Genomic DNA, 27,587 nt, shown 5'->3' with positions numbered 1-27,587 from the left:
TGCCAAGTTTCCAAATTCGGAAATCTGGGAGAACCATAGCAACATCAGTGCGACAGGGAAATCCCAGAGGAGCAGGACAGCCTTGATATGAGCCTTCCCCATGTTGTGTTTGGGATGCAAGTAAGACATTCTGCGTGGAGAGGTGCAGCAGGCAGGTGACATCACCAAGGGGGAGGCCTGGGGACAATAGTTAAATGGATGCAGAGACAAAAAAGGAGGACACGGTGGAGGAAAGCACTTTGGGGACAGCAGATGGAGTCAGTCTGTCGAGGAGACAAAGAGGAGAGGAGAAGGAGGAAAAAACCAGAGAGTCCAGGATCCCCAGACTCAGAGAAGGATGGGCTGGCTGCCACCATCCGCTGTGACAATGTGGGGAGAGCAAGGACTGGGAAAGGCTGCCATCATCCACCTCACGGGTCACCTTTATTTTCTTATATGTTATTAAAGTATAATGGACATGCAATACGATGTGGGTTTTGAGCGTACATCACCGTGATTCGGCATTTATATACATTACGAAGTGCTCGCTGCCGTGTCTAGTGACCGCCTAGTGGCCGCACAGAGTTACTACAACTTTATTGACCATATCCCCTACCTGTGCGTTTGGTTCCCACCACCTTGTTTTGTTAACTGGAAGCCTGTCCCTCCTAATTCTCTTCACTTGTTTTGCTCATCTCCCCCCACCCCTGCAAACACCACTTTGTTCTCTGCATTTACGAGTCTCTTTCTGCACGGTTTGGTTCGTTCGTTTGTTTTGGTTTCTTAGATCCCACGTAGAAGTGAAATCACATGGTATTTCCTTTAGTATAATACTGACTTATTTCCTTTGGTATCATACTGCCTAGGTACATCCATGTTGTCACCAATGCCAAGCTCTCATTTTTTTTTTTTTATGGCTGAGTAATATTCCAGTGTGTGTGTGTGTGTGTGTGTGTGTGTGTGCGTGTGTGTGTGCACGCGCATGCACGCTTACCATACCTTGCTTATCCATTCATCTACCGGTGGACATTTAGGTTGCTTTCATATCTCAGCTATTGTAAATAATACTGTGATGAATTAGTGGCCTCTAGAAAGCAACCTTTCTAGAGGGTTGGAGGTAGGTGCCGTTTTGTAGAGAAAGGAACACAACTGACTTTGTGTAATGATGTCTTGACCATTTGTAGACCAGTTTTCTGACTTGATGGGAGATTGCTTAAAGCTTCAATTTCTGCCTTTAGAAGTTTTGGGATTATTCGAGGATTTTATTTCTACTTGAGCTATATCTTCAGTACAGTAAGTGTAGGTCAAAAATAAATATCTACACTCTCATACACAATAGTTTAGAATTAGCCGCACTATGAAGCTTCTAAGTAAGCCTTTTATATTTAGAACCATTTTTATTATCTCATAAATATCCTTGAGTTTTAGTGGTGGTTGATAAGAATACATAAATTTTTTAGAGTACTTAAAGTTTTCCCTTCCTGAATCAAAACAGTAGTAGCTTTTAAAACTGCCAACTTTAACAGTCAGGATCATATTATTTACTAGAACTTTTTTCTAACCAAGAACTTGAACTCTTTTAACCTGAGGGCCAGCAAATCAATACACATTCTTGATTTATTTTAACCATCACCTTTGGGAATATTTTATTTAAAGTGTGTTCATTTTAAAATGCTTTCATGTGTGCCATTGAAGGCAGTGGTGTACCTGGGCTTCTCTTGTTCCCTACCGTCTCCTTCGCCCCCCCCCCCCCCAGGAAGATCAGGAGGTTGTGATTTAGGGGTTAAGACAGAGGTGCTCCCCAGAGCAAAGCAGGGGGTGCCAGAATAGGAGGGGATGTTGAATGGGCTCTGCTGTCAGTCTAGCCCAGAACCGGGCACCCCTGGGTTCTCATTCACCCCCAAGGAGCCACACCTCTGGCTCGAAGCTCAGCCCTTGCTCCTGGGGGACTTGTCTGCTTCCTGAAACCAGCCCCTCGAGGAATCCTGCCTTGGTTGAGTAGCTTTGTCCGTCTCCCTGTCCATCATCTCAGTGCCACCACCCACCTTCTTGTCTCAGTGAGAAAGGGCAAGGACAGATAAAGCCTCCAACCTATCCTTTTTAGCGTATTACATGGTAGCAAATCTTGCTTCTTTAAAAGTGAATTGTGACTGAGTGGCTCAGTCGGTTGAACGTCTGACTTCAGCTCGGGTCACGATCTCATGGTTCGTGGGTTTGAGTCCCACATCTCTCTGATGTCAGCGTGGAGCCTGCTTCGGATCCTGTCTCCCTCTCTCTCTGCCCCTACCCCTCTCTCTCTCAAAAATAAACGTATTTTTAAATGAGTTTTATCTTTTCAAATGGCCAAAAGCCATTGAGACCCTCTTTGGAGGGAGACTAATTCCAGTAATACTCTTTGCAGTCAAAAGGAGCAGAGTAGAGAGGAATGAGTGGTTGCTTAGTGCGTATTTTGTCGTAATCTGCAGGCGGTCCTAAAGGATAGTTTTGAGGAGTGGTAGTTTGGTTAGACAAGTGTGTCGCATCAGGAGGTGATGCCTGGAAAGACGGTGTGAATGTGGGTCTGAGTTCTCGTGTGATGCTAACATTTCAGCTGTGATTATTTGTTATCATGACGACACTCCTGTCCCCTGTTCCTGGAAGCCCCTTCCTCCTGCTTCCTTGTGTCCGATCTGACCCATCCAACCTTCAATGCCTATTTCAAACGGCCTCCTTCCGTCTCTTCTGCTCATCTCCACACCCTGCCTGAAGCTGGAAGTTCTCCTTTTCCCTCCACAGAAACCTCCCCATGGCACTTCTTTTATGATGCCTAGCACTCTCTACCTTATAAAGCAGTTACTTATTCACTTCAGTAAATATTTATGAAGCGCCTCCCAGGATTCAGGCGCTGGGCCACATTACCAGTGACATTAGGATGAATAATGAGTGGCTCTTCAGTGCTCAGGCTCATGACCAAACCTGAATGCACAGACAGATAATTACAGGGTAACGTGAAGGATTCTAATAAGGGTCCTCATGGGTCCCCGTAACCGAGAAACAGGAACTTCACTCTTGGGAGAGAAAACACACAAAAAGGAAGAGCCGTTGGAGTCGAGCCTCAAAGGATCTTTAAGGGGTCTCCAGATTCTAAGTCAGGGCAGAGGCTTCTAAACAAAGCATAGGCTGAGCAAAGACGTGAAGGCAAGAGCCGTGTGCCTGTTGTGCGGGAACACAGAAGGGTCCTCTCTCTTCCGAGTCTGGGAGCTCCTGAAAGCAGGGTGCTTTCCCTATTCTGCCGAGAATCAGCAGCTGCGGCTGCTGCGGGGCCTTAAACACAATGCCCGGGCGCATGTGCTAAGTGGAACGCGTTCATTTGTAATCATATTTCTTCACAATGAAATTTCCACCGTGTGATTCCATTAACTAACTACGGATTGTGTTCTTGTCCAAGAACCACATATATAATATTTCTTTACTTCTTCCATCAGATGGTGGTAACAGAAACGGACAGTGCATTTTATTACAGGTAGCGGAATATCGGTCACAGACGCCTTTCCGGCCCCTGTCCCTTGCCACCTGCCTGCCGCTAATTCCCAGCTGATAGAAACTCACTAAATGCACGCTTCATTAGATGAAGCCAAAAGGGTTTCTTTTTTGTTAATTTTTATTATTTAGTTTTGAGAGAGAGACAGAGCACGAGCAGGGAAGGGGCAGAGAGAGAGAGAGGGAGACACAGAATCCGAAGCAGGCTCCAGGCTCTGAGCTGTCAGCACAGAGCCTGATGCAGGTTTCGAACCCATGAGCCTTGAGATCATGACCTGAGACAAGGTCGGACACTTAACTGACTGAGCCGCACAGGTGCCCCAAATCCAAAAGGGTTCCTTAAGAAGGCATGGGGGAAGGGTACACATTGTCTTCTTCAGGTCAAACAAATATTCCCTTCGTGGAATATCACATAGAGCCAAGCCCCACCACAGGGCTGAGCTCTATCCCCACATCTGAGCACCAATTACACTTCCCTGTAAATTTTGGAGCTGCAATTGAGACAGAAGTTACTCTTTGTGTGTTTCAGCTGTAAAGCTCAGGGGATGCTGCTGCTTCTTTTTTTTTTTTTTTCTTAAGTAAATATCTATACTATAAATGTAAATAAATATAAATAACATAACGTAAATCATCTTCATAGCAACTATTATTTTGGTCTCAACCCCCACTCCAACCTCTGTCATTTACAAAGAATGGATATTTTGAGAAATACAGCGGTTTCTTTATGACCCTGAACTCTGAAAGAAAAGCCAAAACTTTAATTCAGTAATGATTCAGACCTAGGATTTTCTGATCAAATGAAGTGGCTGTCCTGATAATTCAAGCCACATGTCCCTTTCAGTCTTCATATAACTATTGGCCATCTATTGATTGTCTCTTTGATGGGTATACTTGGCTATCTTTAACCCTGGAAATTTTTCCCACGGAAAGTTGTATGAGAAATTATATTTTCAAGCTGCCAGTGTTGGCAGACAAGGAAATCCCAGATTGGGTCCAGACAGCAGTAGCAAAGCCAACCTAATAGCTAGGCTACTTATCAAGACAACTTGTGGAAAGTAGCTGGATCGCTTGAGCAAATGAGATCATGTGCAATATCTTCTCCTGGATTCGGCTCCTGAGTCTGCTTTCACAGAGCGTTTCTACTTTGCACGTGTGATGCAGGAATCACCACCTATGGGTCTTGAAGGGCCACATCCAGAGAGAAATGTCAGGAGAAAGACAAGCATCGAAACAGTAAGTTAATGAGATCTGCCATTTGCAGCTACCTGGTTGGAACAGGAGGGTATGATGCTGAATGAAAGAAGTCAGACAGAAAAGGACAGATATCAGCCATTTATGAAAAGCCCTCAGCTAACATCATCCTCAATGGGGAAAAACTGAGAGCTTTCCCCCTGAGATCAGGAACACGACAGGGATGTCCACTCTCACCACTGTTGTTTAACATAGTGCTGGAAGTCCTAGCATCAGCCATCAGACAACAAAAGGAAATCAAAGGCATCAGAATTGGCAAAGAGGAAGTCAACCTTTCACTCTTCGCAGACGCCATGATCCTCTACATAGAAAACCCGACAGACTCCACCAGAAGCCTACTAGAACTGATCCAAGAATTCAGCCCAGTTGCAGAGTACAAAATCAACGTACAGAAATCGGTTGCATTTTTATACACCAATAATGAAGCAACAGAAAGAGAAATCAAGAAACTGATCCCATTCACAATTGCACAAAAAACCATAAAATACCTCGGAATAAACCTAACCAAGGATACAAGAGATCTGTATGATGAAAACTATAGAAAACTTATGAAGGAAATTGAAGAAGACACAAAGAAATGGAAAAACATTCCATGCTCATGGATAGGAAGAATAAATATAGTTAAGATGTCATTACTACCTAAAGCACTCTACACATTCAATGCAATTCCAATCAAAATTGCACCAGCATACTTCTCAAAACTAGAACAAACTATCCAAAAATTTGTATGGAACCACAAAAGACCCCGAATAGCCAAAGTAATACTGAAAAATAAAACCAAAACGGGAGGTATCACCATCCCAGACTTCAGCCTCTACTACAAAGCTGTCATCCTCAAGACAGTATGGTATTGGCACAAAAACAGACACATAGACCAATGGAACAGAATTGAGAACTCAGAAGTGGACCCAAAAGTATACAGCCAACTGATCTTTGACAAAGCAGGAAAGAATATCCAATGGAAAAAAGACAGCCTTTTTAACAGATGGTGTTGGGAGAACTGGACAGCAACATGCAGAAGAATGAAACTAGATCATTTTCTCACACCATGCACAAAAATCAACTCAAAATGGATAAAGGACCTGAACGTGAGACAGGAAACTATCAACACCCTAGAGGAGAAAGCAGGAAACAACCTCCTTGACCTCCACCGCAGCAACTTCTTACTTGACACATCCCCAAAAGCAAGGGAATCAAGAGCAAAAATAAACTGTTGGGACCTCATCAAGATTAAAAGCTTCTGCACAGCCAAGGAAACAACCCAGAAAATTAATAGGCAACCAACGGAATGGGAAAAGATAGTTGCAAATGACATATCAGATAAAGGGTTAATATCCAGAATCTATAAGGAACTCACCAAACTACACGCCCGAAAAACAAACAACCCAGTGAAGAAATGGGCAGAAGATATGAACAGACACTTCTCCAAAGAGGACATCCAGATGGCCAACAGACACATGAAACGATGCTCAGCATCCCTCCTCATCAGGGAAATACAAATCAAAACCACACTGAGATACCACCTCACGCCAGTCAGAGTGGCTAAAATGAGCAAATCAGAGAACTCTAGATGCTGGCGAGGATGTGGAGAAACGGGCACCCTCCTACATTGTTGGTGGGAATGTAAACGGGTGCAGCCCCTCTGGAAAACAGTGTAGAGGTTCCTCAAAAAATTAACAATAGAACTCCCCTATGACCAGGCAATAGCACTGCTAGGAATTTACCCAAGGGACACAGGAGTGCTGATGCATAGGGACACATGTACCCCAATGTTCATAGCAGCACTCTCAACAATAGCCAAAACATGGAAAGAGCCTAAGTGCCCATCGACGGACGAATGGATCAAGAAGATGTGGTTTATCTATACCATGGAATACTGCATGGCAATGAGAAAGAATGAAATCTGGCCATGTGAAGCAATGTGGATGGACCTTGAGGGTGTTATGCTGAGCGAAATAAGTCAGGCAGAGAAAGACAGATACCATATGTTTTCACTTATAGGTGGATTAGGAGAAACTTAACGGAGGACCATGGTGAAGGAGAAGGGGAAAAATAGTTGGGGAGAGGGAGGGAAGCAAACCATGAGACACTCTTGAATACTGAGAACAAACTGAGGGCTGATGGGGGTGGGGGAGGGGGGAAGGGGGTGATGGGCATGGAGGAGGGCACTTGTTGGGATGAACACTGGGTGTTCTATGGAAACCAACTTGACAATAAACTATGAAAGAAAAAAAACAGTAAGTTAATGAGATCTGCCATTTGCAGCAACGTGGATGGAACTGGAGGGTATGATGCTGAGTGAAAGAAGTCAGAGAAGGACAGATCTCATATGTTTTCACTCATATGTGGAACTTGAGACACTTAACAGAAGACCATGGGGGAAGGGAAGGGGAATAAATAGTTATAAACACAGAGGGAGGCAAGCCACAAGGGACTCCTAAATACAGAGAACAAACTAAGGGTTGATTGGGGGGTGGGGAGGCAGGGAAATGGGTGATGGGCATTGAGGAGGGCACTTGTTGGGATGAGCACTGGGTGTTGTATGTAAGCAATGAATCACAAAAATCTACCCCCAAAACCAAGAGCATGCTGTATACACTGTATGTTAGCCAACTTTACAATAAATTATATTAAAAAAAATAAAATAAATATAAATGCACTGTTTTTAATTTTTTTAATGTTTACTTATTTTTGAGAGACATGGGGCAAGCAGGGCGGGGGGGTGGGGGAGAAAGAGAGGCACAGAATCTGAAGCAGACTTCAGGCTCTGAACTGTCAGAGCCCGATGTGGGGCTTGAACCCATGGATCGTGAGATTGTGACCTGAGCCTAAGTCAGATGCTTAACCCACTGAGCCACCCAGGTGCTCCTTAAATGTACTGTTTTAAAAAAAAGAAAAAAGAAACAGTAAGTTAACTGGTTTCCACAAACTCACATAGACTATGTATGTTTTCCCCCAGCTGTGTTCCACCTTAAAGCTGTTATTCCTTCTCTGAAGGGACTTTGTTGCTCTCTCTTTTCTTCATCGTCTATCATACCTCACATCCCTCGAGGTCCTCAAAGGAATGATGTTAAGAGACCACATAAGGCTGGAAGGTTGGGCAAGAGGGAAACCATCAGGGGCACCTGGGTGGCTCAGTCGGTTAAGTGTCCAACTTCAGCTCAGGTTATGATCTCATGATTTGTGACTTTGAGCCCCACATCGGGCTCTGTGCAGACAGCTCAGAGCCTGGAGCCTGCTTTGGATTCTGTGTTCCTCTCTCCACCTCTCCCTTGTATGTGCTCTGTTTCTCTCTGTCTCTCAAAAATAAATTTAAAAAACATTAAAAAAAAAAAAAAGAGGGAAACCATCAGAAGTCATGGACGAAACCATGAGATGTATTTTCATGACTCTTCCTTTAGTTCTTTTTTTTTAAGTTTATTTATTTTGAGAGAGAGCATATGCATGTGCAGGTGAGGGGCGAGGGGGGAGAATCCCAAACAGGCTCTACGCTGTCAACATAGAGCCCAGACATGGGGCTTGATATCAGGAACCGTGAGGTCATGGCCTGAGTGGAAATAAAGAGCCAGCTGCCTAACCGACTGGGCCACCCCGGTACCCCTCTCTTGTACTTCTTGAGATGAGGGTGTTTAGAATCTTCCCCCAAGAAAAGTGATCCAGATGAGCCCCACATTTCCTTCATAATTGTGGGGCCATCATTTAATCTCAACAAATATCATTGGCACTTTGTGGAAACCTAAAACTCAAGCAGTGTTCTGTCGCCATAGATGGAATAGGAAATATTCCCTAAATTGAGTTTTTAAAAATTATTAATAAGCATGTGCTTAAAATATTACATAGCCCTTCATTGTAGTATTTTTAAGAATACTGCTTTCCTGGAAGCGCCCCCAGAAACTGTTTTCATTGGCAGAAGAAGTCTCAAAATTATAGGAAGCGATAAAAATAAGAAAATAGAGGCTAAAGTCATAATTCTCTTTGGCTTATCCTTATGTTGTACAGGATGATCATCTGTTAGTTTATGTGGAATCTTTTTTCTTGATGCTACTTGTCTGCCAATAAAAGTGTGATGTAAATATGAAAGTAAAATTCACAAGTACTTATAGAAATCGATAAATTTGGAAATGTATCAATTTCACTAAGTTCTTGGTCAAAGCGCATCTTGCAAAAAAATAGAAATTAATTTTGATTCTAAAATATCAACAAACCCCACTTCATGAATTTGTGAAGTGTTTTTTTTTTTTGGTTGTTTTTTTGGTTGTTTGTTTTTTGGTTTTTTTGCAATTAGAACGATCTGACTTCTGTGTGTATAATGTCTTCAGTTCTGAAAGTGCTGGTTCTTTCATTTAAGCCCTCCCTCCTATTACAATATACGAGTGGCTTTCTCATGCCTGTATTTTCTGTGCCATAATTTGGAAGATTACCAGACAGCACTTGACCCAAAAGTTCAGCTGTAAAAATATCGTCAGTTCCTGCAGCTGTCACAAGCTAATGGAAGTATATTTGCGACTAAAATCCCTTTGTGATTCTGAAACTGCTTCTGACGTGTGTAATTGGGCTCATTAAGTCGTCACTCCTACCTGGAGAACACAAACCGGACAGCAGCCTGGGCGCCTAGGTAGGTGGCTTAGTTGATTCTGCATCCGATTCCTGATCTCACAGTTTGTGGGTTCGAGCCCCACGTCAGGCCCCGCGCTGGCGGCCTGGGACCTCCTTGGGATTCTCTTTTTCTCTCTCAGAAGAAGTAAACATCTTTTCAAAATAAAAAAGTAAAAAATTAATAATTAAAGCATTGAGCCAGGGGATTGATGGGTCAGGTTGGCTCCGAGGTGAACAGTTGAAGGTATCTGACCAAGAATCAGAGGACAGGCACCGGTGTGTGTGCGTGTGAAGAGAAGCCAGTGGAGGCTGGCCGGGGACGTGGTGGCAGGTGGCGGTGAAACCCATAAACAGCGTCGCAGCATGTCAGAGGTTTCCGTTTGCAGCCTCATCTCTGATCTTCACAAATACTTAGCAAGATAGGCGGCTCAGAACATTGCTTCTCTAAGCTAGTTTCGAAGAGGACAGCTATGACTAATGCTCTGTGGCATGGGACACAATCCGCTGCTTCCACAAGGCTGCCCCATGATATTTGTATTTTCGTAGTCTCTGCTTTTCTAAAAATTGGTAAAAACACAGGCCAAGATATAGGGTGGCTGACCTATTCTTAAAGATGGTTAATATGATCTGTATGTACGTTACTGCCTCTTACTCCCTCATGTCTCTCTTTATAGGACCCCTGTCCTCTACAAAACATTCGATGGTGTGGCCCAAGTTAGGCACAACAGCCATTCTCTGGCCTCCCTAACCCCACTCTCCGGAGGAGAGCTGGTCGTACCGTCCTCTGGGCCTCCATGTCCCTGTTCATGTTACACATGGCACATATCAGACTGCATCTGCAATTACTTATTTGTGCCCTTAACACCCCTCCTAGATTATGAGTCTCCTAAGCTCCAGGCTGTACACGACTTCTTCGCGACATACCCAGGTCCTGGCAAGGAGGCGCGTGGTAAATGTTTGCTGAATGGGCTGGCAAAGGAGCCTCCTTATCCTTATTCATTATCAGTCTGTCTGTTAAAGAGTTACGTTCTATTTAGACCAGATCACCTGCTACCTTTATTGTTGGGTTTGAAAAGTCTTAGAATTTGTCTTTCTCCACCTGAGGGAGCAGGGAAAGGGGGTGATGGGCATGGAGGAGGGCACTTGTGGAGATGAGCACTGGGTGTTATATGGAAACCAACTGGACAATAAACTATGAAAGAAAAAATAAATAAATAAATAAATAAATAAATAAATAAATAAAAATAAAAATGAGAAATCTTAGAATTTAAAATGTGAAAGTTGAAAATTTCCAAACAATTCATTTATTAAGCCAAAAAATTTTAGATGGAAACTTGTACTCTGTGAGAGAAAGGATAGATAGATTTTTTTTTTACTTAAGCAGCTGTGTTTGGTGGCAAACTTACAGCTAAAAGAGAGAGAGAAGAGGGAGAGAAAGAGAGAGAGATTACAGATTTTTTTTTTTTTTACTTAAGCAGCTATGTTTCACATTTTGCTTAGTTTTTCACAAAGATACAGAACCTCTGTCTAAAAGTACCCCATTAGACCCACTTTCTACAAACTCAACAAAATGGATAATGGGAGTCTTTTTGATAAATTATGTAGATCCAAAGCTGCAGTATACACTAACTGCATAACCATGGCAGTGGTGTTCGTCACTGGGGATAGAAGTGAGTTGTTAATTACATCCCTTATTGCCCGCAGCAAACAGTGAGGAGGCTTTATTTAAGAGCCAGAAGTAGTTTCTTCTTCAGAATAAAATATAAATTCTAAAGCAATAAAATGATTAGTGATTTATTCAAGTAACATTTAATGAAAAGCTTTGATGCATATCAGTACACAATTGCATTACATTATGTTACATGTAATATTATATATGTACAACATATATAACTGAAACATGCCAAGCTTTCCACATGCTGCTTACAATGGTTTCATTATTTTGCAGTTCATATATTTAAAGTCAGAGGAGGCAGCTGTTCCCAGGACAGTTGAAATTAATTTAGAGGAAGAGATTTACAGACGTTTTTGAAAGTCTCTGTCCCCCACCCCCGCCCCACCTCCAAAAAGTACATAATCAAACATCTGCTCTCAAAATTAATCTGAATAGCTTTCAGAAGCAGCAGTTCTAGGTTTATGCTGTGTTCTTGCTGCAACGTGGGTGAACTTTTGCACCTTCAATATGTCCATTTAAAATCATAAATATGAGAGGGGCAGCCAGTTAAGCGTCTGACCCTTGATCTCGGCTCAGGTCTTGATCTCAGGGTGGTAAGTTCAAGCCCTGCGTTGGGCTGTACACTGGGTGTGGAGCCTACTTAAAAAATAAATAAATATAAAGAAATTAAATCCTAAATACGCTGCTTTTCTTTTTTTTTTTTTTTTTTAAGTTGTAAGCTATTGTTACAATGACTGTGATAAAATGTATTTTTCAGTTGTTTCCAGTCTGGGACTCTAAGATACTGGAGACATCAACATATCAAAGTATTTTGTACCAAATACAAATACAAAAGTATTTTTTAAGTGTATTTATTTATTTTGAGAGAGCGACAGAGAGTGCATGCGGGGAAGGGGCAGAGAGGGGGAGAGACAGAATCCCAAGCAGGCTCCGAGCTGCCAGTGCAGAGCCAGACTTAGGGTTTGAACCCAGGAAATGTGAGATGAGATCAAGAGTCAGATGCTTAACCGACTAAGCCACCCAAGAGCCCCTCAAATAGTATTTTTAAAAAGCATTTTTTGGAGGGGGTAAGGGGGAGTCATTGTTGCTCAGTGAGGCTCAGCCTTTCCTTCTGCTGGCCCAACATCATTCCTCACTGTCACCTTCCAGTCTGTGTGACCTTGTGTGAGTCACGTGATAGCATAATCCTATAGGTCCTTTTAGATGTATGATTCTTCACTTGTTAGGGTAAAACACACTGTAACGGAATTTTTTATTAAGAAAAAGGGTTCTTTTAGAAGGACCAGAAATATTCAGATAGTTTTTCAAGTAAATGACTTCTTTTCTTAAATGTCTTTATTTTATTTTTTTAATGTTTATTCATTTTTGAGAGAGAGAAAGAGCACGAGCAGGGGAGGGGCAGAGAGAGAGGGAGACACAGAATGGGAAGCAGGCTCCAGGCTCTGAGCTGTCAGCACAGAGTCTGATGTGGGGCTCGAACCCGTGAACCTTAAGTTCATGACCTGAGCCACCAACAGAGCCACCCAGGCACCCCTAAATGTCTTTATTTTAATCTACATGTGTACATGGGTCCCCATAGTCTACATTCTGAGAAATGAGTGCTGTCTGCAGGCTAATTAGATGCTCTCCCCTCTGTGACCCTCCCAGGACCCCTCATGTTCCCGGAGGCTCTCACTAGCTCTAGTTTTCGGCGCCCCCCCGCAGGCTTGGCCCCCCAGGAGCCAGCCTCCCTCTCTCCCTGCAGGGCCCCAGCTCACAGTGTGACTGTGTCCTCCCTGGTGCGTCTTTCTTCTCTGCGCTCTGCTTCCCACAGGGCCTACATCGCAGTGACAGTAGGGAGTGTGGGGCACTCCGCAGGCCGTGGGAGCCAGAGCCCCGATCTGATCCCCTGCTTCTCCTTCCACCTAGACCCCCTGGTGCCTTACCTATAAAAGGAAGCCACACCCAAGAGGCAGATGCCCTTAAATCTCCAGTCCCCGGTGCAAAGAGGGTCAGGTCTGCATCCCAGAAAAACTTGAACACTAAGGCAGGGAGCCATGATTTGGGTGCAAACACCCTATTACTGAAACCAGCAGGTACTCAGGAAAAGCGAATAATGTGAGAGGCCAGTTTCTAGAACCACAGGCTTTAGCGCCACAACAAACCAGCATCAAGGATGACCTGATGCTGAGGGCCATGGTCAACACCCAAGACTCCGTACATCTCTGTAGGATACAGGGGTCCTGGTTCCAGAGTTGAGTGTAGGAGCTCAGTCAGCCATGGAGGCATGAGAGAAATAGAGCGATGAATAGTGGAGGTAAAATTAAGCCAACTATTACACCACCTCCCCATACTTGGGTCATATATACTCGAGCCAGAGGCCCAAGAACAACACTATATATGTATTGAGGTAGCCTATACCTCTGGCCCTTTAATTTCACTAGTGATGATTTTTTTTAAAAAAAATTCTAAATATAACACAAAAGGTTTCCCTGAAGAAGGCTTTGAATCAAGCAGACTGCTTGAGTCATGTCTCTGCCATTTACTAGCCATTTAATATTGGGTCAGCCCTTCTGATTTCCTGCTTTGTTTTCTCTTAAAGAGGGATTTCAAGACAGTCCTAATAATATTACTATGAGGACTAAGATTAATTTCAGCACGTAGTATGGAATGATTCCTCCCAAACTTGACTGAGCATTGGAATCACCCAGGAAGCTTCAAAAATACCAATGTGGGGTGCCTGGGTGGCTCAGTTGGTTGAGCAACAGACTCCTGATTTCGGCTCAGGTCATGATCTCAACGGTTTGTGGGTTCTAGTCCCATATCGGGCTCTGTACTGACAGTATGGAACCTGCTTGGGATTCTCTCTCTCTCTACCACACCCTCTGTCCCACCCCCTACTCATTCTCTCTCTCTCTCTCTCTCTCAAAGTAAATAAATAAGGTTAAAAAGTTTTAAAATATATATAGGGGCTCCTGGGTGGCTCAGTTGGTTAAGCATCTAAATAGAGATGTGAGTTTGAGCCCCACGTTGAGCTCTGTGCTGACAGCTCAGAGCCTGGAGCCTGCTTCCCATTCTGTCTCCCTGTCTCTCTGCCCCTCTCCCGCTTGCACTCTGTCTCTGTCTCTCTCTCTCAAAGACAAAAAATGTTTTAAAAAATAATTTAAAAAATACAAATGCTTCCCGCCTCCCCAGAGAGTGTTTCTGTGGCATGGGTTGGGTTTCTGAATTTCTAACATTTCAGAATGATTCGAAAGCTCACACGTTTGGGAATAGAGGCATAGAGGCTGTCCTATACTGAGCATTAAATGTCTGTTACCTGAACAGAAGTAATCGACACCTGGGAAATGCTAAACTTTCTAGAACTCTTGGCTCCGTTCCTTTCCCTGACCATCTCCCCTCCGTTTCTCCTGGGACACCTGAAGATTAGTGCTGGGCTGCGATTTCAGTGCATGTCTCTGCCACTCCTGGCCAGGCACATGTGAGAAGACAGAACACTCCATACAGGTGGTCGGTACCGGGTGCTGTGCGATCCTGCAGGAGAAGAGGAGGAAGAGGTGAAGACCGGTTCTGCTACAAAGCATGGCCTCCAAGTCCTGACAACAGAGCGTCTACCAAGTTTGCTCTTGAGTCTGCAGGAAAGCCCCTGAATGCTAATTGCAAAGTCCCCTGGAAACTAGAGCCTAGTTTTGTGCTCTCACTGACGCCAATAAAGGAATGAGCCAGAAGATGCTAAGGATAAGTTGAGTTTCAGCTGGTGCCAAGTTCTCTCTCTTTTTTTTTTTTTTTTGAAGTGGCTTATACTAGCTCTACTTTATTTTTTACTTTGTGTGTGTTTTTATTTTTATTTATTTATTTATTTATTTTACAAATAGTTTATTGTCAAATTAGTTTCCACATAACACCCAGTGCTCATCCCCACAAGTGCCCTCCTCCATGCCCATCACCCCCCTCCCCCCCATCCATCAGTCCTCAGTTTGTTTCTCAGCATTCAAGAGTCTCTCATGGTTTGCCTCTCTCCCTTTCCCCCACCATTTCCCCCCTTCTTCTCCCCCTTGTTCCTCCGTCAAGTTCCTCCTAATCCTCCTATACGTGCAAACATGTGATATTTGTCCTTCTCTGCCTGACTTATTTCGCTCAGCATAACACCCTCAAGGTCCATCCATGTTGCTACACATTGGTGCCAAGTTCTCTTATATTTTGGCTTTTGTATTCAACAGTTGTTGCGGTAATTCCTTTGTTTGGTGTTCCTGGGCCGGCCATCTGAAGGTATCAAGGTTCCAGAACATTGAATCCGTAGCTTATTGGCTTCAGTGTCCTTTTAATGGCTCTTGGAGAGAGGCTCTGAATTCCGAGAGGAGGGGTGCCATCGAAATGATCCTAAGATAGACAACCCGGTATCCTGTCTCCTTTCCACACAATAGGAAGACTGTAGAGCCACAGTTTCAGATGTGAGGAAGGGGTCTGGCCCTTCACTCGCTATATGAGTTATTATGTGCTTATGAGTAAAAGTAATATTTGGTCAGGGTCGGGGGCTTGCGCAAGGTCTGGAACTGAGCACTGGAGTATTTCTTGATTGCAAAGCTTCTGTTACATGCTATTGATGATTCAGAGCAAATTCTCAAATTTCGCCCCGGCGACATAATAGAAAACATTTAAGATTCAGAAAAAGAAGGGTTGGCCAGTCTCGTGAGTGGTGCAGCCCTGGCTCACTTGACCCAATTGTTCTGACGCAGTCAGGCTGCTCTTCCTTAGAAACAAAAAGCCGTGACAAGTTACAGCTTCAGGAGACGACCTCCAGCCCACTCAGTTTTTCAGACGTGCGTTCGGAATCAGAGAAGAATCATTTATCTTTAGAGTAATTCTGCACTTAATAGGGATTATGTAAGTACTTAGAAAATAACATGTTGGGCTTTTTTTTCTTTTTTTTTTTTTTTGCAACTGAAAACTACTACCTATGAAAACTTCCCGGTATTGACGCTTGGAAATACTGAGCTGCTTATGAAAATGAGAATATGCTGTCTTCATTAATATTTAGCACTTAGATGTTTTACATTTTATATTTGGCATCGGAAATATATGAGCTGAAACCACATGTCCATCACTCTCGACTTTTTTAATGTTCTATTTTTTCATTGAATTCACTTAAAATGCCTTATAGATACAGAGTTCTACTTCAGGTTTATTTTTTTTAGCGTTTATTGAGAGAGAGAGACAGAGAGAGTGAGCAGGGGAGGGGCAGAGAGAGGGAGACACAGAATGGGAAGCAGGCTCCAGGCTCTGAGCTGACAGCTCAGAGCCCGACATGGGGCTCGAACTCATGAACCACCAAATCATGACATGAACCGAAGTCAGACGCTTAATCTACTGAGCCACCCAGGCGTCCCTCTACTTCAGGTTTAAAAGTAAAATATTGCATCACCCAGGTTTGTTGTCTATGTGTGTTGACATGGTGGGAGGGGGATTTTCTCAAAACGTCCAAACATATTCTTCCATTGTCTAGCACGTTTTAGTGTCATATAAATTTGTTAGAACTTCAAACCGAAAACAAAATTCTAATTTCACGTAGCAGCAAAAATAAGTAAGCCTGGATCTTGCTCAGAAAGGAATCAATTTTTAATCGGCTCACTAACAATCAACATCAGATGAATGAAACCGTCAGATGGGTCCTGGACCCTGATCATCTTTGGGTTTGACGGGCATCCAGGTCCTACATGGCCCCCGGTTGGGGGTGAGTGAGGCATGCAAACTTGAAAGATGAGTTCCAGAGAAATAGTTTCTCGAGCTGCTCAGAAATGTTCAGAAGCACCTAATACCCACTGCCGTGATTCCCAGCAGCCCAAAAGAGCAAATCCTCTTATCGGCTGAACTACATTTTTCTTAAGATTTTCAACTGGCCAAGGCCTGGCTCCATTCAAGTCCTGAGCTTTGGACATGACCCTGTGAACATGGCTCTGTTTGCTCTCATTTGGCAGCATGAACCCAGAACATGCGGTTTCTACCAACTCACATAGGGCCTTACAGCTCAGTCATGCTCTGTCCCAGCGTGGGTCCCCACCTCGGCCCCAGTCCTCCAAACAGACCCATGAAGCACCGAGGTGCCCATTGTGAGTCTTGAACTCCCCTTCCTCATTGGTAACAGGTTCTGAGTGACATTGGCAAAATCCCAACTCTCAGCAAGAGCATGAGTCTGAAGACAGTGCTTTCCATCTTCTCTCTCCCTCAGGGGCCAGTTGCATCAACTGTATCCGTATCGTCAGTCCTCTCCCCTGGGCCTGGCCTTCCTCCACCCCCTCCTCCGCCACCTCCTCCAGGGCCACCTCCACTCTTTGAGAATGAAGGCAGAAGAGAGGAGCCCTCCCCTTCACGCTCAGCTCTATTTGCCCAACTTAACCAAGGGGAAGGAATTACAAAAGGTGAGAAAACTGGACCTTGACGCTGTCTCCCTCTGGCTCCAAGGCACATAGATCCCTCCCCCACCAGAGCCCACACTGACGGATGCATCATTCCATCCCTGTCCCCAAACACGGGGAGCTGTGTGGGGAAACAGAAGCCTGCAGTGTTCTTCATTTCGAGGGAGACGGGCTTAGTGGGCTGTTGTGAGGACCAGAAGGGAAAACTCAGAGACTCTGGGTTCCGAATAGACCACTGCTTACAGCATCACTCACTTCAGCCTCGATGCCTCAGCACCATCTACAACTGGGGCATTGAGATCAAGTGAAATAAAATGACAAACAGTAGTACCTCTGTCCTCAAGCAGTGGACAGGCTTGTCAAATAATGACATCATTGAAGCACTTCTGTCCTTGCCGTGAACAACTTTTTTTAATCATACATTTAAGATACATCAGGATGTACGTGCATTCTGAACAGTAAGGTTTATGCAAATGTATTCTCATTTTAGGCAAATAATAGGAGTTATGGTGTAATTGTCCCTGTGCACTGGGCTAGGAGCTAAGAGTCCCAAATTCTAAATTTTTCTGTGGCTCCAACTGGCTGGGCTGTCCCCTCATCTGCAAAGTAAGAGAATGGACTTATAACCCTGAAGTCGATTCCATCCTCTATGGCATATACTTGCTAGAATGCTCTATCCTTTTAGGCTAAGCCTGGGAAATGCCTTAGCCATGAGAAAAAAAATAAATTGCGTGATCTTTTTTTGCCAGGTGCTTTGCTTTTCTGTAGAATTTTTATCTATCTTACCTCCTTAAAGAAGTTCCTCAAGTTAAAAATGTTTACGGTGCTCGTAATTAGCTCTAAATTTATAAGGTCTCAGACTGTGCGTATTATGAACCTGGAGAATAGCATTACCCAAACTCCTTGTTCTGTTTCTATTCATCTAAGAGGCTAGGGACACTTTGCATAAAATACAAATAAACATGGCGATGTGTTCCCTTCCCAGGGCTCCGGCACGTCACAGATGACCAGAAGACATATAAGAACCCCAGCCTCCGGGCTCAAGGACAAATTTCATCTCCTACCAAAAGCCCCTCTCCAGGCTCCAGGACTCCCCCGTCTCATCCTCCTCAGAAACATGCTCCTGTGTTCGAGCTGGAAGGAAAGAAATGGAGAGTCGTGAGTGAAGCCCGTTAACCTTTATTCCTGGCGGGTCCCAGGGACAGGACCGACCGCCGACGCGCTTCCCCAGGTCTTCCCGGTGTCTGAGTGACAAGACAGAGGCACAAGCAAAACCTGGGTGTTTCTGAATATTCCCATCAGCTTTTTCTGTTTTTACTTTTTGTTTTTTCATTATTTCTCATGCATCCTTTTCTTCACATTTTAAAATTGCTTTCTTTTTTAAGGTAAAATACACATAAAATTTGCCATCTTGGCATTTAAGTGACAGCTGACATTGAAGCGGACATAGTGACTCCCGGACACTAAGTGAATTCGCTGTGTGCAGCCATCAGCACATCCACAGAACTCTTTCCATCTTGTCAAACGGGAGGCCCGTACCCCGTACATAACAGCTCCCCACTCCCCGTGCAGCCCCCCCCCACCCCCCAACGCCTTTCTACTTTCTGTCTCTACGGATTTGACAACTCTTTCCATAAGCTTTTCATGGGTTCCCCATTCTGGTTGGATGTAAGCTCAACGCCATGGACAGATGCACGTATGTCCCCTCCCACTTCATCCACCATTTGCACCATTGTGTGAACAGGACAGAGACACAGAGAATGTGCACGAGACCTGGTACTCCCTGCCGACCCATGGAGCTGGTCTAGGGCTGCAGATCCACAGGGGCGGACACCACAGTCACCACTCACTGGTTGCCCAGCTCCTTGACGTGGCACATTGTACCGCGGCATTGAGGCCGACTCAGCATACAGACTTAACAAAAAGCTCCAGCCCACCACCCAGCGGCCTCTTCGGGGCCTGGTACTGGTTTGCAAATTGACCCTGACCGCCCCCCCTTTCCAAGCAGCGTTTCCATTCATTCCCATCATTACAAAAACAGAGTAAGACCTGTGGTTTGGCCTATTAAAAAGTGATTCTGAAAGGAAGGACATCTCGAAAAGCTAGAATGAATGATGAACCCCATAGTAATCTCAGCATGTGCAGGATTCCATTTATCTGCATACATCCTTGTGTTCAGTATTTGCATTTGCTTTCATTTTAGGAGTATCAAGAGGACAGGCATGACCTGGTGATTTCAGAGACCGAACTGAAGCAAGTGGCTTACATTTTCAACTGCAACAAGTCTACTCTACAGATGAAAGGAAAAATTAACTCCATTACAATCGGTAGGGCCGGGACTGGGGGTCACCCAGGAGGGCCCGTTGCTTTGCATACACATGCCATGCGTGCTTAACGGAGCTTTGGTTTGGCTTGGTTTCCCTAGACAACTGTAAGAAGTTTGGCCTTGTGTTTGACAACGTGGTAGGCATTGTGGAAGTGATCAACTCCAAGGACATTCAGATGCAGGTAAGTGACCCTGTGACCCTGTGAAGCGCGTGCTCTGACCTCATTGCTGCTTTGCTCCGACGATCCAGCTGCTCGCGCCGCCCCCCCCCCCCCCCCGCCCCCCGCCAGGGGCCAGCCGTGTCCACCTAGAGAGTTCCTCTTCCCTTTCCTCCAGACACGGCTCTGTCATCACCTCTCCTCTGAACCCTGTCTTTCTTCTTGGACAGTGTTACTTCACCCTTTGCAGTCTCTTAGAATACATCCTATCTTGCACATGCCTATTTCGAGAGCAGATAACTAATCTTTGCAGCGGCAGATACTGGCTCAGCACCTGCACATAGTCAGCGTCCAGTCAGTGCTTGGCAAGTAGTGATTGGGATGAGTCAACTAATGAATGAACGCAAACACTAAGGGATTCTCCTAGATGATAGCACCATCCCGAAGAGACTTTTCTTTCCTCGGGGACAGTTGGTTCTGAGTAAGGAGAAAGAAGGGTCTTTGTGAAGAGTTGGTGGGATTATCAGACTAACAACCTGGAAAGTAGGATGGGAATTAAATTTGCAAACCTGGAGAAAATGTACGCTCCTTTAGCAAATTTTGATTTAACCCTGTGGGATTTTACAGTATGCCAAAGCTAACAAACTTCTTGCCTTTGGCCAACGATAACTTCCACCTTCGATTACACTCTCTTTATGTTGTTGTTCTTATTATTTTTCATTTTTTAAGATTTTATTTTTATGTAATCTCTACACTCAGTGTGGGGCTCAAACTCACGACTCCTGAGTCACAGGCTCTTCTGATTGAGCCAGCCTCTCTTCAAACATTTAGTTAACCCCTTGTGACCTGATGCTTCCTGTTAATGTTTGTTAAAATTGGATTCTAGTTTTACAGATATTTCTCTCTGTGTTACTGGGCTTTTTACCACTGTCACTTTTTTTTAAGTTTAGTTATTTATTTTGAGAGTGAAAGAGCGCGAGTGGGTAAGGAACAGAGAGAGAGAGAATCCACACTTACAGTGTGGAGCCTGAAGCAGGGCTGGAACTCATGACCTGAGCTGAAGTTGGACGTTCAACCAACTGAACCACCCAGGCGCCTCTAGTAATGTCACTTTTAATTAGAGTACATTTGAATGGACATTTTACATTTCACTCACTGCTATTTAAGACGTTGGCTTCGTATGTGTCCATTTAATGGAAAGAACCCTGAACCCTGTGCCCTGAGCCTGAGCCCCAGGTCTGCCCCCATCCGCCATATGCATTTGGGCAGTTGGTTTCACCTCTGACTCAGAGTTCCCTGCCCTGAAACACAAGGTTAGCTGAGGGATTCTAAGTCCTCTGCAGCCCAAGTTCCAAATGTTCTTGCCACATAGGATCTGTGGATACATGTATCTCTTTCTCATTCAGTTCCATGTATTCTCTGTGCATCTGTGTAAATCTCCTTCCCTAACCATTCGGCTTCTGCTTCTTCATAAGTTCCTTTTCTTAACAGAAAGCCACTTAGGAGAAAAGCAACCAAATAACTCCTCACAGGCATTTACTGTATTGTTATCTTCACCGTGCACACAGAGAAACTTGACCAGAATCCTCAGCTCACACTTCAGTTTCAAAAATGTGAGTTATAGGTGTGGCTGAGTGGCTCGGTCAGTTGAGTGTCTGACTTTGGGTCAGGTCATGATCTCACTATTCATGAGTTCAAGCCCTGCATCAGGCTCACTGCTATCAGAGCCTACTTTGGACCCTCTGTTCACCCCTCACCCCCCACCCCACCCCTGCTTACATTGTGTCTCTCAAAAATTAAAAAAAACTTAATGTGAGTTATATGCTCAAGGCCACTTAGCATGTAACACACTCTTTTCATTCTTTCATTTGCCAGATGTTTACTGAACTTGTCTGATATGCCAAGTACTGTTCTCAGCACTACAAATATCAGTGAGAAAATGAAACAAAAATTCTTGTCCTCATGAAGCTTACATTCTGTAATGCCACCTCCTCATTTATCATTTCTGACAACCACATTCATCCATTTAATAATTCCATTTCTCCCAAAGCATTCCTTATACATGAAAATGTTAAGCAAATCAATCATCATCAGAAAAAGTCCCAATTCTGTGGCGCCTGGGTACCTCAGTCAGCTGAGTGTCTGATTCTTGATTTCAGCTCAGGTCATGATCCCCAGGGTTGTGGGATCAAGCTGAGCATTGGGCTCTGCACTGAGCATGGAGCCTGCTTTGGATTCTCTCTCTCTCCCTCTCTCTCTCCCCCTCTGCCCCACCCTTACTCACATGTGCTCTCTCTCAAAATAAAATGAACATTTAAAAAAAAAAATGAAAGGAAAAATCCAAGGATAGATTATTATCCTCAAAGATAAATATGATTCACATAAACCTAATAACAAGTCCATAATTTCTGAAGAACTATTTGGGATGGTGGAAGTTTCTACACAAAGAGCCAGGCTTTCTCCCACTTCACATTATTTTTAACTACCCACCCCCCAAAGTCACAGAAATAATATTCTGTGACGGAGGTGAGAGCACATATTTAACCAGGTGAAAAGCATTCTGGTGATAACCTAATCAAATCTACCCCTCTTAATTTTAGAGAGTTTATTTAAAGCTTCCTTTCATTCTTACAGAAATAGCAAGGTTGGGTAGCACTCATGAAGCCATATATAAGGAGTTAGCATTTTAATGAAAATATATCACGTGCAAAATTAAAACCAATTGAACTAAATATAAAACATGAAGCTATACTGAGGTAGAAGAAAGCAGTTTTAAATATTCACCTAATTTCTGGAGAGAGAAGTAATTCTAAATTGAGAAGTAATAGAAGAAATTATTTAAAAACCTGTGTCTGCTTAAAATTTTTAAACTTCTGGGGCACCTGGTTGGTTCCATTGGTTAAGGGTCTGACTTTTCATTCAGCTCAGGTCATGATCTCACGGATTGAGTTTGAGCCCTTTATTGGGCTCTGTGCTGACAGTGTGGAGCCTGCTCTGGATTCTTCCTCTCCCTCTCCCTTTTCCTCTACCCCTCCCCTGCTCTCTCTCTCTCTCTCTCCCTCTCAAAATAAGTAATAAACATTTTTTAAAGTTTTTTTAATTTCTGAACTCTATACAAAAATGGCTACCACGTAACCATTTTTAAAAGTGATCTAGAAGATATCCATGATAACCTTGTTAAAAGTAAAGAGCACTTTTATGCCATTATGTAGAGCATGATTTTATTTTTCCATGTACACACACATATATATACACAGATATATTTGTATCTGATAATCCTAGAAAGAAAAGTCAGAGAAGATACACTACCTTCTGTAACCCAGTTAAAGGCATCAATCAAAATCCTCTAGTGAAAATCAAACTTCATTTGAAACTTCAGAATTCCCTATTACAGGGGTGCCTGGGTGGCTCAAGTCAGTTGAGCGTCTGACTTCAGCCCAGGTCATGATCTCGCGGTTCGTGGGTTTGAGCCCCGCGTCAGGCTCTGTGCTGACAGCTAGCTCAGAGCCTGGAGCCTGTCTTCAGATTCAGTGTCTCCCTCTCTCTCTGACCCTCCCCTGCTCATGCTGTCTCTCTCCCTCTCTCTCTCTCTCTCTCAAAAATAAATAAAACATTAAAATTTTTTTAACATAATAATTCCCTATTACAGAAATAAGGAACGATTCCTTCTATCATTGCTTCTGTATTCATAAACATTAAAGGTTGTAACCCACCCAATGACAAGAAAAAATAATTGAGAAATATGAACCTGGAAAGGGAGGAGGCGAAAATGAGAGAAGGGTAGTGAATGAGGTGGTGGATAATATGGAGAGGCCTTCAAGTCGACTGTAAGTTTATAGTTCTAAAAAAAAAAAAAGCAAATAAACCAAAACATTAAACTCTGATAAAGCTGTTTGACATATGTATATTTACATGTTATATTTTCTTTGTTGCTATGTTTGAAATAGATCATTCTAAAAATAATCTGGAAGGATAAACCATGGTTATCTGTCCAAGAGGGACTGAAACTTGGCCTCAGGGTTCAGACACCAGAGAGAGACATTTTACTGAATACTTTTCAAGCTTGTGGATGTTCAAATCAAATGAATGTCATTAACTATTTAAAACATTTAATACATTCATTTATTTTGTTTATTTTTTTAGCATTTTATTTATTTTTGAGAGACAGAATGTGAGCCGGGGAGGTACAGAGCGAGATGGAGACAGAACCTGAAGCAGGGTCCAGGCTCTGAGCTGTCAGCACAGAGCCCGACGTGGTGCTCGAACCCACAAACCACAAGATCATGACCTGAACCGAAGTTGGACACTCAACCGACTGAGCCTTTAAAAGGGCCTGGTTACAATGGAGATCAGTGGTTGGCCAGAGAGTGAGGACGGGGCTTGACTGTAATTGGGCCTTAGGGATATTTGGGGAGTGACGGAAATATTCTAGAACTGAGGCGAAGTGATGTTGCACACCTCTATAAACCTACCAAATACTGTTAGGGCGTGCACATGAAACAGGTGGATTTTATGTTGGCAGATTTAACCTCAATGACTTAAAAAGATTGAAGGGAGCAAAGGGATATTCACCTAAGTTCATATGATTTAGTCCAGTAATTCCTTTTTTGGCAAACTACACGCAAAAAAATAGTACACAAATCATGAGAGAGAAAAGAGACTCATATTCTATGGAAATTTTTAAATTTTTTATAGAGAAGTAGGGGCGCCCGCTGGCTCAGTCTGTGGAGGTGCGACTCTTGATTTTGGGGTTGTGAGTTTGAGCCCCACGTTGGGTGTAGAGATTACTTAAAAATAAAATGTTTTTTAAAAAATTTTTTAGAGAAATACATTTATGGAAAACCACACTAATACAGAAGCAGATTAAATGCTAGAGCGTTGGCCTGGGTAAGGTCACACGTCACCTGTCACTCAGCAGGGGAATGATTCTTGGGCTCAGTTCTCTTGATTAGACACCATGTCTCTTCTCAAAATGCTGCCAGACCACCAGGACACAAAGAGCAAACGTACAATCTACGCTTATGCAGCGCTGACTGTAACATTGTGGAAAAGACCACTCGTACCGTATCAACGGCTTAAGATCTGCTGTTGCTTTTTCAGGCTTTCAGAAACCTGAAGTATTTACGCATTTTTAATACAATATAGCTATATATAAATATCAGTAGAGTGAATTAGTGTCCTGTGCTTGCCTCAAGGGTCCCCATTTTACCTCACAAACAAATCACTGAAGATTCACTGACAGTTGATCTTTTCTCTTGACTTGCCTGCCTTCCGTACCGTTGTGGGTGGCTATAAATGCTTTTCATCACTACAAGATAAATAAATCGAAAAGTCACCAAAACATTACTGCTAACACATTCTTGAAATGTAGATCTATGTATTATTACTATTTTAGTTTATTTATGGCAAAGCCCCATGCTTATGCTTACCTGGCCTTGAACTACCTCTGCCTTTTTTTTTCTCTTTTTTTTTTTTTTTGCACTGGGGCTCATTGCTAACTTGGTCTCCAGTTTCTATGGAGAGAGAGAGAGGAAACAGAGAAGTGTGGTGACCTGGCTAGACTTCCCCTGAGGAATTCTTTACATCACCCGCCCCGTGGACAGGAGCTGCTCCTTGGGTTTGCAATCCAGCCTTTTCTTCAGGGGGAAACAGGAGATGTCTTTATCACTTCCAATTACCATTACAAGGAGGAAAATTATAGAGTTGTAATATGGTCACTGGAGGAACAGTCTGCCCCTATAGAGATTGGGGGGGGGTCTCAAAACTGTTAAAAGAAGAAATTGGAAACTGAGCAGAACTTTTATATCACTAAGATATTTGCAAACAATACAGAGACCCACCCCATCGTGGGTATGGCGCTGTTTATCTATCCAGTGAGTGGCCTCCACCAAGTCCCCAGTTTTGGCTCCTGGAATTAATACAGTTCAAAATAGCCTAGACGCTCAGTGTCTTATTCAAGCTTCACACTCAGCCAGTGAGATTTTTATCTGGCAAGAGACTTATGGGAAAAAAATTGTAGTGTTTCTTATTTATTCTTATTTAGGTTCAAGAAAAACCTACTCGGTTACAGAATGGTATATTTACTCTTAAGTGGCAATATTAGTATTTGCTTTAACTTAAGATTCACAGATTTGTCAGAACGAAAATTGTAAGCAGATAAAAGCGAATGCCTCCTGTTTCTCTTATCATGAAATCAAATATATGTTGCAAATCCACTAGAGGGGTGTGAGACTTTTTCTGAACACTTAGCTGCTGTTTTCACATTAATCCCTTCATTTTATCTCAGGAAAGAGACCCTGAGGCTTGAGAATCCCTTTGTGTGGTCCTTTCATTCTGTCCCTGAATGACACCCACCAGTTCAGCCTGCAGACAGTGCCAGCAGGCAGTCTCTCCAGCCCCAACGCAGCTCTGAGCTCGGGGAAGCCCACTCACTGTGCTTATTCAAGAACCTTCTAATTGTTATTTCTTTACGTTGGTCCCAGGATTATTCTCTTGTTTGTTTCAGGTCATGGGGAAAGTGCCAACGATCTCCATTAATAAGACAGAAGGTTGCCACATCTACCTCAGTGAAGACGCGCTGGACTGTGAGATCGTGAGTGCCAAATCATCTGAAATGAATGTCCTTATTCCTCAGGATGGTGATTATGTAAGTACCTTTTAAAAGCCAGTAAAGAATTTTTCTTGAGCCTTTTTAAAAAATTTTTTTAATGTTTATTTACTTTGAGAGAGAGAGGATCTCAAGCAGGCTCCACATTGTCAGCACAGAGCCCGATGCGGGGCTCAGTCTCACAAACTGTGAGATCATGACCTGAGCTGAAGTCAAGAGTCAGATGCTTAACTGATTGAGCCACCCAGGTGCCCCATCCTTATTAACATCTTAGAGATTGATTAATTAACTCCCAACCTATGAGCTTCATTTGTAGAATAATTCACGGGCAGAAGAAGAATTTGGAGATTTGCCTTCCCCATTTCTCTGCCCCACCCCCCATTAGTTTCCTGACTGTGCTCATTCCTGGATTTGTGATTCTCTAGGAAGCTCACTGATAATGACCTTAATGGGCTAGCTTTTCTCAAATATTACCCCACACATCTGAGTCCATGGTTTTGAGGACTGACTATTTCCCTTTGATATGGTGGAAGCAAACAGAAAGGAAGGAGAAATCCCTTGGGGGAAAGAATGGGAGGGAGGAGGGTTACAATAAGTAGACCTATTTCTTCTGTAGGTATACTTACAACAGGCGCTCTCAAACTCAGCTTGATGAACATGTCAGCTCCCAAAGTCTGCACCTGGAGTTTGGGTTCCGGGGACTTTGGGCGGGGTCTGGGGATTTGCACTCTACCAGGTGTCCCGGGTAATTCGGATGCCATCAGCCCATCCAGGCCCTCTAAGAAACACAGCCTAAGCGATTCTGCCGCTGTTTCTTGTCTATGCCTCCTCTCCCCAACAAAGCAGCTCCTAAAGGAAGCATGCAGACACTCACATCGAAAAGGAGTCTAGATGACTATGGTTTTCTGCATCACGCGGTGTGGTGGGCTTGCTGGTTGTTGCTGCATGGAAGCAACTTATTGCTTCCTGCTAGTTGTTGCTTCTTGGAAGTACAGATCAATCCAGAGACGATTCCCTCTGATTCTAACTGTGCAAGGGGGCAGGGAAGCAGGGGAGGATGGAAGAAAAAGGAACTTCGAAGGCA

The 27,587-nt window shown here is 43.6% G+C and overlaps 1 protein-coding gene across 3 annotated transcripts in view; it reads left to right on the top strand.

Moving 5' to 3' along the window:
* CAP2 (cyclase associated actin cytoskeleton regulatory protein 2) overlaps positions 1-27,587 on the top strand; it is a 148,082-nt gene that overhangs the window by 117,120 nt on the left and 3,375 nt on the right. For all 3 annotated transcript variants that reach the window (XM_039248598.1, XM_039248595.1, XM_039248597.1), the window contains exons 8-12: positions 17,226-17,415; positions 18,398-18,570; positions 19,616-19,739; positions 19,838-19,920; positions 26,402-26,542. In XM_039248598.1, coding sequence (XP_039104529.1) covers positions 17,226-17,415; positions 18,398-18,570; positions 19,616-19,739; positions 19,838-19,920; positions 26,402-26,542 — 711 coding nt within the window. The remainder of the gene's footprint in view (positions 1-17,225; positions 17,416-18,397; positions 18,571-19,615; positions 19,740-19,837; positions 19,921-26,401; positions 26,543-27,587) is intronic.

Source organism: Hyaena hyaena, unplaced genomic scaffold (assembly GCF_003009895.1).
Source record: "Hyaena hyaena isolate Hyena2069 unplaced genomic scaffold, ASM300989v1 scaffold_313, whole genome shotgun sequence".
Taxonomy (NCBI): domain Eukaryota; kingdom Metazoa; phylum Chordata; class Mammalia; order Carnivora; family Hyaenidae; genus Hyaena; species Hyaena hyaena.
The sequence above is the reverse complement of the archived record's forward strand: the minus strand, read 5'-3'. Positions and strand labels throughout refer to the sequence as shown.